General features: G+C 39.7%; 1 protein-coding gene across 1 annotated transcript in view; it reads left to right on the forward strand.

Annotated features, from left to right (window-relative positions):
* Nucleotides 1-12,214, forward strand: part of DNAH11 (dynein axonemal heavy chain 11) — a 708,797-nt gene that overhangs the window by 49,065 nt on the left and 647,518 nt on the right. The window contains exons 7-9 of the mRNA XM_030201723.1: nucleotides 3,975-4,091; nucleotides 9,608-9,745; nucleotides 10,280-10,404. Coding sequence (XP_030057583.1) covers nucleotides 3,975-4,091; nucleotides 9,608-9,745; nucleotides 10,280-10,404 — 380 coding nt within the window. The remainder of the gene's footprint in view (nucleotides 1-3,974; nucleotides 4,092-9,607; nucleotides 9,746-10,279; nucleotides 10,405-12,214) is intronic.

Here is a 12,214-nt window from a genome sequence, read left to right on the forward strand (position 1 = left end):
ATAGTGACATTGTCTGCATAGATGATAGGGATAAGGTCTTGGCTAGTGGGGCCATCATTAGGTTGAAGAGGATCGGCGATAGTGGTGATCCTTCCACGGTGGTGATATGCTTGTTTTTGACTTTACTTGATATGTTCTTGTGCATAAAGAAGCTCTTGATCCAGCTGAGTATGTTGCCAGCAATCCCGAATTTGCCGAGTAATCTTATTAATATGTTATGGTTTACCATGTCGAATGCACTAGACATGTCAAATTGGAGGAGAAGGATGTTGTTGCCTATTGCAATTTCCTGCTTGAATTTGGCTAGGAAAGTGAGTAGTACTGTTTCTGTGCTGTGTAACAGGCGAAAACCAGATTGTGATTCATGTAGAATTGAGAATTTGTTTATATAGTCTGTTAGTTGTTTGGCTACCATGCTTTCCATCAGTTTGACTAACAACAGGATGGATGCTACTGGTCGGTAGTTGGTGATTTCATTTGCTTTTTTGTGGTGTCTTTTGGTATTGGGACTTTATAAGTATAAATATGCTCATCCTTCAACTTTGCGTGATGATATTCATGTGTAAATAATAATGGTGTGATTTCTTCCCATCAGTGAAAGACATTAATTTGCATGTTCCACCCCCGCAGTTCCCTTTAGTCTGGGCACATTAGTTGTCGATGTACCTACTGATGTATCATTACAGCTTGCACTGACAGTTAATTTCAGCTTTCATCAACATCCCTTTGTCTCTCCCAAGAGGTTATTCCAGCAGAATAATCCTTCATCTCCCCACAATTGCTAGGGGGAGTGGAAGGGGGAGAGGGTTTCAGTAGCAAATTTTCAATAGTAATATTTCAAACTTTTTCGAAAATGTCTAGCTTACCAGTTCATCTTTTATGAATAAAGCTTCATTTTAATGCATAGTTAGTTATTATTGAATTATTGAATTGGAAATTTCAGTTTGGGTTTTCTTTCTCTATATTTGGGGGGGGGGGGGGAATGCAAAACTCTATTTTCTCTACTTCTGCCTCTCACCCTACCTCCAGTGGTGGTAATATTTTGATACCTTCTCCATCAACTAGGAAGGATGCTGTTGGGAAGAACTATAATTAAATCAAATTTGAAAGTACACTGTGAGAATAAAAAGGGTAAACAGAAGTAAATGAAGAAGGTACCTTAAAACCATATGCATTATTCATAGTCAACAAACATGGGCCAGGTGTAAGCTGGAGCACATAGTTTTTTGACCCTGCAGTTTCCTCTTTGCTCTTTTGTTTTTTGAACTGAATTGGAACCACAGATGGGATACGGTACCAGAAACATCCATCCACAACTACCCAGGAATCTTTCCCCAAGTTTAATATCCTCTGCTCTTCCCCCAACATACCTAAAAGCTGACATATTAAAGTACAAATAGTTTTTACAAAAGAGCACAACATGTGAAAAAATTTTGGAAATTTTGATACTCTCTGCTTTTTAGTGCATTAGGTCTTGGTGCAAAAGATTCACAAAATTCTGCTAGTCTATAGGAAGCTATAATAATTTATATTCTGACCTCAGAAGTGACTGTTTCCACATGAGGTACTTTGCCCCGTGCTTCGATTTAATCGTCATTGGTCAGTTCTTGTTCTTCTTTAAAACATTCTTTTTTTATTCTAATTTTAGTAACTAGTAAGAGCTTATCTGAAAAGGACCCCGGCTGACCTGGGCCATGTTTCGCTCTGCTATAGCAGAATAGTAAGAACTAGCTCTGACGCAGCAGAGCGAAACATTGCCCATGTTGGCCGTGGTTCTTTTCAGAGAAGTTCTGACTAGTTACACATTGAAATGATTAGAACTAAATTGACTGAAATTAGAATAAAAAAGAATGTTTTAAAGAAACAAGAATAGACCAATGATGATTAAATCGAAGCACGGGACAAAGTTCCTCATGTGGAAAGAGCCGCTTCAGAGGTCAGAATATCAATAGAAATCAAACAAAATAAAACATGGAAAAGAAAATAAGATGATACCTTTTTTATTGGACATAACTTAATACATTTCTTGATTAGCTTTCAAAGGTTGCCCTTCTTCCTCAGATCGGAAATAAGCAAATGTGCTAGCTGACAGTGTATATAAGTGAAAACATTCAAGCATTACTATGACAGTCTGACAGGGTGGGAGGATGGGGGTGGGTAGGAGGTATGCATGGGGACATCAAAGCATATCATTGATATTCTAACAGGATGGGTGTGGATAGGGGAGGGTGATCAACAGAGACTTACAGCTTTATGGTCAGAATATAAATTATTATAGTGTTGTATGCTATAGTGCCTGCTTTATAATTTTGGAGCGTTGGGATATGTGATTTGTTGATAACCCCCCCCCCCCCCCCGCCTTTACATGAAGTTGTAGTGGCCTATACAAGTTATTTGATTAGTCTGTATAGGAGGTAATTTTAGAAGCAATCTATATGTAGAAATAGTGGCATCTACTTATGTTGATTGCTTACATATATATGGCAATTTTAGAACACTGATATTTTTGCAAGTTAGATGGCTGTGATGCAGTGATCAAGTAGGTGCTTTTCGAGTGTGCACTTTCCATTTCACAGGTATTTCTTAAGAAATTTCTGCATCAGCTTTTCCACCAGCTCCAAGGCATGTGCAAATGCTGCCTACCTGCTTGTTTAAACTGCAAAAATATGCAAAACAGATCATTATAAAAACTGGCAAACAAAAAGGTATTTGCAGACCAGGTATTTTTGTTTCAGCTGACACAGTAGCAAATATTTGTGTGAAAGCTTGCTACTTAGCTTATTTGCATGGGTGGCTAACATTCATGTGAGAAGCCCAAGAACTTGAGGGCAAAATGTAGATTAGTACATTGGCTCTTAGTCTTGTCATTTCACTAAGGGTCTCGAACTAGGGCCTATGCATTAGATTCCTTCTGAAACCCTATATTATGGGCCTGAATCTGACTAGTAAGCATCATCCTTAAGCAGTGAATATGACTTCCTCCCTCTGGGGGCTGTAACTGCTGCCTCCACAGCATCCTCAGGTGACCTGGGCAGTGAGGACTCAAGTTGGGGTTCGAAATAAGGATCTTCCACCTAATGCAGCTGGCTATTCCCAAGAGTATGCCTCAATCAACATTATTTTGAGGACATGGGATATGTTTCTTCTCAAGCCATACAGTATAGGGCTGGATATGACACTCAAAATTTGGCACTGAAGAAAACTAATGCTAAGTGGAATTCTATAAAGGACGTGCGCCCCTTATAGAATTGTACTTAGCACTGATTCCCGCACCTAACCTTAGGCACCAGACTTGCGCCTGCTGAAACCTGGTGTAAATGCTGGTGCCCAAGTTAGGTGTGCTGAGGCCGTATTCTGTAATTCCATGTGCAACCTTTCAGAATGCCCTGACAAGCCCGTGGTCACGTCCCCTTTTGAGTTATGCTCTACTAGAGTTAGGTACCAAGCCTTAAAGAATAGCATGTAGCCAGATGGAGGTGAAAATTTTAATGAATGCCAATTAATATCAATAATTGGTTGCTAGCACTCAATTATTGCTGTTAATTAGCTCATTACTCAATTTGTGTGGTTAATTCTGGGTGCCACATATAGAATCAGGGGGATAGTGTATTTAGTTTATATTATGGACTTTATTTATTGTCAGGGCTGGCTGTAAACGAACTAGTGCCCTGTGTGAAGACTGAAATTGGCATCCCAATTCTCCTTTTCAGTAGCAGCTCTAGCACAGTGACTTTCTCTTCCCATGCCCAGAATCTTCATCTCTATCTTTCCAGCATTCAGCCTAGCACTATTGTCTCCCCTTCTCCCATATAATGTGGAAAGGAGCAGTGGGAAGGGTGGCATGCATGGCGGTGCTGCTTTTTGGTGCAGTGTTGTAATAATCCGGTGCAGGACAGTTAAAACATTTTTAATCGAGTTATTCAATATCATCAGCTGTTCATGAAAAATGTCTTTTTTTTATTTTTATTTAACAGGAATTTGAAAAAGACTACATTGATTTTAAGGACAAAATATTGGATTTTGACCGACAGCTTGGTTCAATCCTTTGCTTAGCCTTCAATGACTGTTCTGGTTTGGAAGCTGTATTCAAGGTATGATGATTGTTGATAGTTTTTGTCTTTAGTAAGAATACAGTGTAACAAATTATGCTGCTTTCTATCCAGAGTTTAGTTTTGTGGCTGTTTTTATACTTAAAAAGTCTTTTTATTTTTGGTTTGTGGTGTCATAGTATTTCCTGTATTTTTGTGGTCACCTCTAATTTATTTGAGTTGCCAACCAAGTCATACGTGACTCCATTCTAGGTATACCTGTTCTTATGTCCCAGGGTAGTATAGTTCCTGGACCAAATCCTAGTGGTTAGTGCAGTGGACTTTGATCCTGGGAAACTGGGTTTGATTCCCACTGCAGCTCCTTGTGACTCTGGGAAAGTCACTTTACCCTCCATTGCCCCAGGTACAAATAAGTACCTGTATATACTATGTAAACCACTTTGAATGTAGTTGCAAAAACCACAGAAAGGCAGTATGTCAAGTCCCGTTCCCCTTCCCCACCAAGGCAACTACAGCCCCCAGAGGGAAGAAATCAGGTGCTTACCAATTACTCAAAAGAGCAGCCTGGCATGCCCTGTTGAGATTGGTGTCCACCTTTTGTTGTAGCCCTGGTCAGTGGAAAAATGACTTAAATCCTGAAAAGATATTGTGTTGGGGGCATAGGAGCCAACTTTTCAAAATTATTGGGGGTGCTAAGCCCAGTAGAAATAACCCCTCCCTGGATACATACAAGGAATTTTCTCAATATTGAGGGTGCTCAAGCACCCATAGAGCCGGCTCCTATGGTCGGGGGTTAAAAACGCAATCATCATCATCATCAGCAGTAGCCTAAAGGACTATTTCTTTTTTAATGGTAATATAAAGGGCAATTCTGTAACCTACACATCTACATTTATGTGTGCGTTATGCTTGTTTTGTGTTTAGAATACTAGCACTTATATGCATATGTGTATACATACCTGCATTAGTGGTAGCAGGGTACCTAAGAGCTATTCTGCAAATTCCCGCTTAACTTACAGAGCAGGTATTTGCATACACAGGAATGGGACAGAGATGGGGTTCCCACATGTGCATAACTTACAGAATACTATAAGTTACATATATCCTTGCTACATTTAGGCACTCACACTTAACACCAGTTCTATGGCTTATGATATTATAGTTTCCACTGTAGAATAGGCACCTAATATCCAGCTTATGAGCCCCTAAATGGAAGCTCTGAATTGTCCCCCCTAATGCTTCTCAGTAGTATAGAGAATTTTCTTTTACAGTAGGCAGAAATCAGTTGTATTGGGGTTTGATTTTTACCACATTATTGCAAATGTATTTTTATGTTCAGAGGGAACATGCAAGGAGAGGACTGGAGGCAGGTGGGCTCTAGCCAAAATTACGATATGCATTGCACATTTTTAAATTACAAGATATAACACTTGTTCTACATGGCTTTGAGTCTTACCTTGAAAGGCAGTATATTAAGTCCCTAATAAACATTAACAGTACAAAAAAATTATCATTCCACAATAAGTATGAAAGAAAAAGACTACTGTAAATGAAACCACTTAGCCTTCCTCACAAAAGAAGCCACCAGTAGCTTCTTCTCTGTACTCTACAGAGATATCTCAACTACGTATGCCTTCAATTGAATCTAATCCTGCTATCCCTGAAGTTGCTCAGGATGCAGCTCTCCTAGTGCAGCTTTTTCAAAAGATACTGCAACAACCTTTATTTTAACCTTCAATTTCTCAAGGCTTAACAAATCCTATGCCCTTCAAACTTCACCTATGCTCATTCCTCTACCACGTGATCGATCTTCAGTACCTTCTGTTAGCCCAAAGAGTCCAGTAGACAGCCCTCAGTGGCAGGATTTTTCTCTTCAAGGATCTCTTGACTTACTCCTTGGATAAAGAACAGGAACAACCTTCTGTATCACATGGAGATCATCCTACCCCTTGCACTAGCAAGGTATTACCTATAGATACTGATACCGCAAAAGAAGACATTCCCTTGGAGGATATTACTTCTGATTTAATCAAATGATATTAAAAGACCTAGCTGTGGAGGCAGAAACCAGTAATATATATACAGGAAATACTTAAGCAGTTATGAAGGCTATTAATACCCCCAAGGATCCAATTGCAGTATCAGTCCATACCATTTTTTACAGGGTTTGCAGTCAAACATATGGCAAAACCCCTTTTCTGCTCAACCAATCTCTAAGTGCCTTGACAATAAGCATAAGGTGCAGTCAGCGCCAGGGTTTGAGAAGCCTCAATTACCACACTATTTGGTAGTCATTGAGGCAGTTTCCAAATAAGGCTAAATATTCCAAATCTTCCTCATAGTTACCCTTCCAAGGACCACAAAGCCTTGGACACAGTGGAGTGCAAAGGTTTTTTCTGTAGCTATGTTAGTAGCTGCTCACCAGCTCCAGATTTTACATTTTCAGCATTCCCAACTTTATCAAGCACTAGATTCTGTAGCATCTAACTCGAATATTTACTTCCTTTTTTTGAATAAGATAGAAGAATCCCACATTTAATCTCATTCATAAAACTTATGATATTTATGATACTACCCCTTGAATTGCAGCAGTGGCTATTGCAGCCAGAAGGGTTGCTTGACATAGAGCCTCTGGACTCAAGATCTACACGATCATTTAGTGGACACACCTTGTCAAGGGGACAATTTATTGGGAGACACTGGGCCAAATGGTATACATCCCAAGGCACTGAGAGACCTCAAAAATGATCTACTATTAGTGAACCATAACCTGTCATTAAAATTGTCTGTGGCATCTAAAAATTAGAAAATGGCTGGTGCAATGCAAGTTTTTAAAAAGGGTTCCAGGGGTGATCTGGGAAATGACAAAATTATAGAAAACAATTAGAAGAATAAAATTATCAAACACATACACAAATGTGGTTTTTGAAGATGTGAATAAACCTGTGGATAAAAGTGAGTCAGTTGATGTGGTGTATCTAGTCTAGATTTTCATAAAGCTTTTGACAATGTCCTTCATCAAAGACTCCTGAAAAAATTAAAAAGCCATTCTATAGGAGACAATGCTCTGTTGAGAATTGGTTAAAAGAGAAAAAACAGGGTAGGGTTAAATGACCAATTCTGTCAATGGAGGAAGGTGAATAGTAGGGTGATCTATACTAGTACTAATGCTATTTAAGATATTTATAACTGATCTGGAAATGGGAATGACAAGAGAGGTGAAGGTGATTAAATTTGCAGAAGACACATAACTATTCAAAGTTAAATTACATTCAGACTGTGAGAAAATGCAGGGAGGACCTTAGAACGTTGGAAGACTGGGCATCCAAAAGGTGGATGAAATTTCATGTGGACACGTGCAAAGAGCTACACATTGGGAGAATATACTTGATGCTAGGTTCACATTGGGAGTCACCCTGCAAGAGAAAGATCTAGGTGTCATTCTGGGCAATAATTTGAAATCCTCCTCTTAGTATATAGCAGCAACCAAAAAAGCAAGCAGAATGTTAGGAATGATTAGGAATGGAATAGAGAATAAGACACAAAATATTATAATGCCTCTGTATTATTTTGTTGGGTGACCTCACATTGTGTGCAGTTTTGGTTGCCGCATCTCAAAACAGATACAGCAGAATCAGAAAAGTTGCAAAGAAAGGTGACAAAAATCATTCAAGGCATAGAGCTCCTCTCATATGAGGAAAGGCTTGAGAGGTTAGGGCTCTTCAGCTTGGAGAACAGATTGCTGCAGGGGGGTGGGGGGATATGGTACAGGTCTACAAAATCCTGAGTGGAGTAAAACAGGTAAATGTGTACCAATTGCTTATTCTTTCAAAAAGTACAAGGACTACGGGACACCCCATGAAATTCCATGGTAATACCTTTAAAAGAAATAGAAGAAAACATTTTTTTCACTTAACAAATAGTTAAGGTTTGGAACTCATTGCCAGAGGATGTGGTAAATGCAGTTAGCTTATCTGGGTTTAAAAAAGATTTGGACAAGTTCCTGGAGGAAAAGTTTGTAAATTGCTATTAAGGTAGGCTCAGGGAAAGCAACTTAATTCTCCATGAAGGTTGGTAGCATAGAACCTTGTTCCTCTTTGGGATTCTGCCAGGTAATTGTGATTTGGATTTGCCACTGTTGGAAGCAAGATATTTGGCTAGTTGGACCTTCGGTCTGACCCAGTAAGGCAATTCTTATTTTCTTATGTTCTCTGGCTATAATTCCTCTGCTGTCCTTCCTCCAAGCTGAAGAGTTCTATCCATTTTAGCCTTCCCCTTGTTCATTTTGTTGACCCTTCTCTGTACCTTATCTATTTTGAGATACAGAGGCCGGAATTGCACACAGTACTCGAGTGGTTGCACCGTGGAGTGATATGGAGGCATTATGAATCTTTTTGTTTTCACTATTCCTTTTTTAATAATTACAAATATCTGTTTGATTTTATGACTTCACCTCCACACACTCAACAGAAGCTTTCAACATATTGTCCACAATAACACTTAAGGAGTCCTATGGGCCCTGCTTCAGATAACTCGAGCTAAGCTTTATAAAAGACCCCCTTATTTTCCTGGATGGTGACTCATTATGTGGAACCTAGCATCATGTAACTATAATTTGGGTTATTCTTCACAATACACGTTACTTTGCACTTGTTGTCCACATTAAATTTCATTAGACATTTAGAAGAAGTTGACAGTTTTAAACCAGTATAATCATTGATGGCAATGGACCTGACAAATTTAAGAGAAAAGGTGGAAAAATTGGAGAATGTTGAGAGGAGTAGGAATTTATGTTTGTTGACTTTTCTCCGTTTGTCAACTATTTCACAATGTTTCGGCAATATATGGAAGACCCAGGAACCAATAAGGGATTAAAGGTCTTTATTGAGCCATAAATCTGATACCCAACATGGCCATATTTCGAATCGCCTTCATCTGGTGTAAAACAGTTCTATAATAGTAATGCTAAGTCAATACACTTACTGATAGTGGTTTTGCATTTTCTTCTAAGCAGTCAAGGTAAAACTCACCTGATACGTCATCATGGAAATAGTGATGTAGTCAGGGTGGATTCTTGGAAGCACCATGTAAGGAATAGGAGACAGACGTGAAACCGGTAGGAAGGTTTCAACTGCTATGATGAGGATAAGGCTGAAAAATCAGAAGAGGGAGAGCAAACCTGATGTGTCAAGGAGATTGAAAGAAGTAGGAGTATATTAGGGAGGTTCAGTAGGGATAAAGAGAAGACTCGAGGCTTGGAGGCAACAGAAGGGATGGAAAGGAGAGAACATGGCTAGATACAGCCACAGTGAGGCAGAATGGAGGAGGGAGGATAAGGATATGAAGAAAGGATGTAAGGGGCTACAAGGCATCATTGTTGAGAGGGAAAGGAGTGAGTTGCTGGCATCACTAAGATTCTCATGAAGGTTGAAGGAAGAGGACAGAAGTCTTCATTGTCATCGGACTTGGGAGGGTATTTATTTGCATTTAGCTGAAGATGTCTGTTTTACCCACTTTTTAATAGATGAAAAGTAACATTACCTTTTTTTCCCCAACAGTTATTGGCCATGTCTGGTTACTTTCTGGAAAGATCTGTTGTTATGGACAGTTTTAGTCCAAATTACATCATTTTATTACAGATGTTTGATGAAGAACTAGATAAATGCAAGCAATTGTATGATGAGCACCTTAAAATGGTATGTAGTGAAGAAGAAATTCAGTGGGTTTTTTTTTTACAACTATCCTCAGTTTGAAACTTTTAAAGAAGTCTTTTCTTCCTTGCTTATTATTTATGTATTGAGTTGGGATAAACTTTCTAAAAGATCTGTAATTCGGAGCATAAAGTGGATTGTTTCATCTCTCCATTCACCTTATGCGGGACAGCTTATATGGCTAGCATCAAGTGAAAATCCATCTAAAGGGCCTGATATTATCCATATAGTAAAAAGGTAGACAGAGAGCATGTGGCAAAAATGATCTGGATAGGGATGAAATTCAAGTGCTGTCTGGCTAAGTTATATGCTAAATGGATAGTGTCTATTGTGACTGTATTACATGTATATAAAGCTCCACTCAATGTACAAATTTAGCTTAAACACCAGAATTGAAAACTATCCCCAGATAAGCAACCGAAAATAAAATGTATGCGATATGAGGAGGATTGCTACAACATTAAAATTGCTTGCTGAGAGTTTGAAATTCTCTTGCATTTTCTTATAACTAACATGCAGGTGAAAACTGGGAGTGAAATAATAAACAAGAACATGCCATTAACCTCAGGAAATCTGAAGTGGGCAAAACAGCTTAAAGAACGCATACAGATATTTTGGTCAAATTTCTCATTTATTCACCATCCGTAAGTTTCCAATTCAGTTCTTTCATAACAGAAATGTTCACCCAACCTGATTTTTATTTTGCTATGGTCTTTCTGAAGCAATCATAGGAGCCAGCTTTGTGGGTGTTGTGGGTGCTCATGCAACCCTAATATTGAGCAAACTCCAGGGAGGAGTAATTTCTGTTGGGTTTAGCATCCCCAATGGTTTAGAAAAGTTAGCTCCTATGGAGCCAGTTGACACTCTGTCATGGGCCGTCATTTGTTTGCTTCTCTTGGTATGAAAAATAAAGACTCCTAAACTTTTTACATTCCTGTTTGTATGAATTAGCATTAGCAGTGCATATCTCACTATAACTAATGTTGACTGGTATAAGTTACAAAATGTATGCAGTGTACCAGATAGTTCCATGCCATTGGGCATGAGTGGGGAACTAGTCACTGCATCCAAGGTCTTGTAGTTTGTTTCTTTAAGAAAAGCAGAATTACAGGTTCATTAATCAAATGAGGAAACACAGGACACACTGTTGTACGTTTCTAGGATTGATCTCTTTAGATTTGGAGATGAATGCTAGACTTTTTTTATCTGTGATATGGCAAGTTTTTAACTTATGATTCTGCGAGGACAAGCAGGACATTAGTTCTTACAGTTGGGTGATGTCATCTGACGGAGCCCTGGTGTAGATGTTACCCAGCACTCTATAGCTTTAAGAGGCTTTTGGCAGTGTTCCACCACACATGCATGAGTGCCTTCTTGCTCTGTGTGTGCACACAGGACCATTAGTCTTTGTTTTTCTGCAGAGCAGAGTGGTCGCATTTCTGTGAGACCTCCTCAGTGCTTTTATTTTGATAACTTTTGAAGTGCCTTCATCATGAGCGGTACCCTTTGTTCTTCATAATTTTCTTTCTACCCCCCCTTTTTCCCTGCCCAATCTAGTTTTTGCTTAGTTTTACAATAGTTTTAAGATTTTATTTCTTCAGCTCGAGTATTTTCAGTGAGGTCTCCTGTTTTCCCTCACCACTGAGTCATTTGATTTAGCCTCAGCTGTTGTCTCCCCAATGACCCAGAAGACCCCAGTGGTTTCAAGAGATTTGCCAAATGTAACAGTCATTTCTAGTTCAGACCCCCACAATTGATGTTTAGGGTGTCTAGGCCCTGATCATGATGCCTCTGACACAGAAAAGGACACAGAAGGTGAGGCAGGTCCAGCAAGAGAGACATTTTGGGCCCTTCAAGTTTGGTCCATTGACTTTGACATCAGAAGCATCAGTTCCTATGGATGCTGGAGCTGCATTGAACATAGAGAGTGCACCGCCATCCAGGAAATTGTCACCTGCCTTGATATCAGGCACTGGTAAAAGGCCCCAGCATTGATTTGAATCAAACCCAACACCAAGGACATGTTCAGGTTTGACATTGTCCTCTTCAGCACTGAAGGATCGAGATGCTATGCACTGGGCGAAGGCCAAAAATAATCGGCATTGGTCCTCTCTGAGGCACGGTGCCAGGATCTCTGGGGCATCAGCATTGCCGGCACCTGAGAAGTGTCAATTCCAGGAAAAGCACACCCTATCTATGGTTGCAGTGCTGACGTACCAGACTCCTTGTGGCCAGGATTTCGCTTCTGATTCCATATGGGCAATTTCTCAAGTTGTCTTCAAACCAGCACAGTCCCAGCCTTTTTTGATGCCTATCCTTGAGGAATGGATCTGAACAATGCTCCAGGAAGAACTGGGGTACCTCCTGGGGCATGGTGCAGAGGCATCGAGAACTCTTGCACCAGCCATGGAGTCGCTCCAGCCCATGTTGGAAGCTCATGCCCTGCCTGTTAAG

The sequence above is a fragment of the Microcaecilia unicolor genome, chromosome 1, assembly GCF_901765095.1.
Source record: "Microcaecilia unicolor chromosome 1, aMicUni1.1, whole genome shotgun sequence".
Lineage (NCBI taxonomy): Eukaryota > Metazoa > Chordata > Amphibia > Gymnophiona > Siphonopidae > Microcaecilia > Microcaecilia unicolor.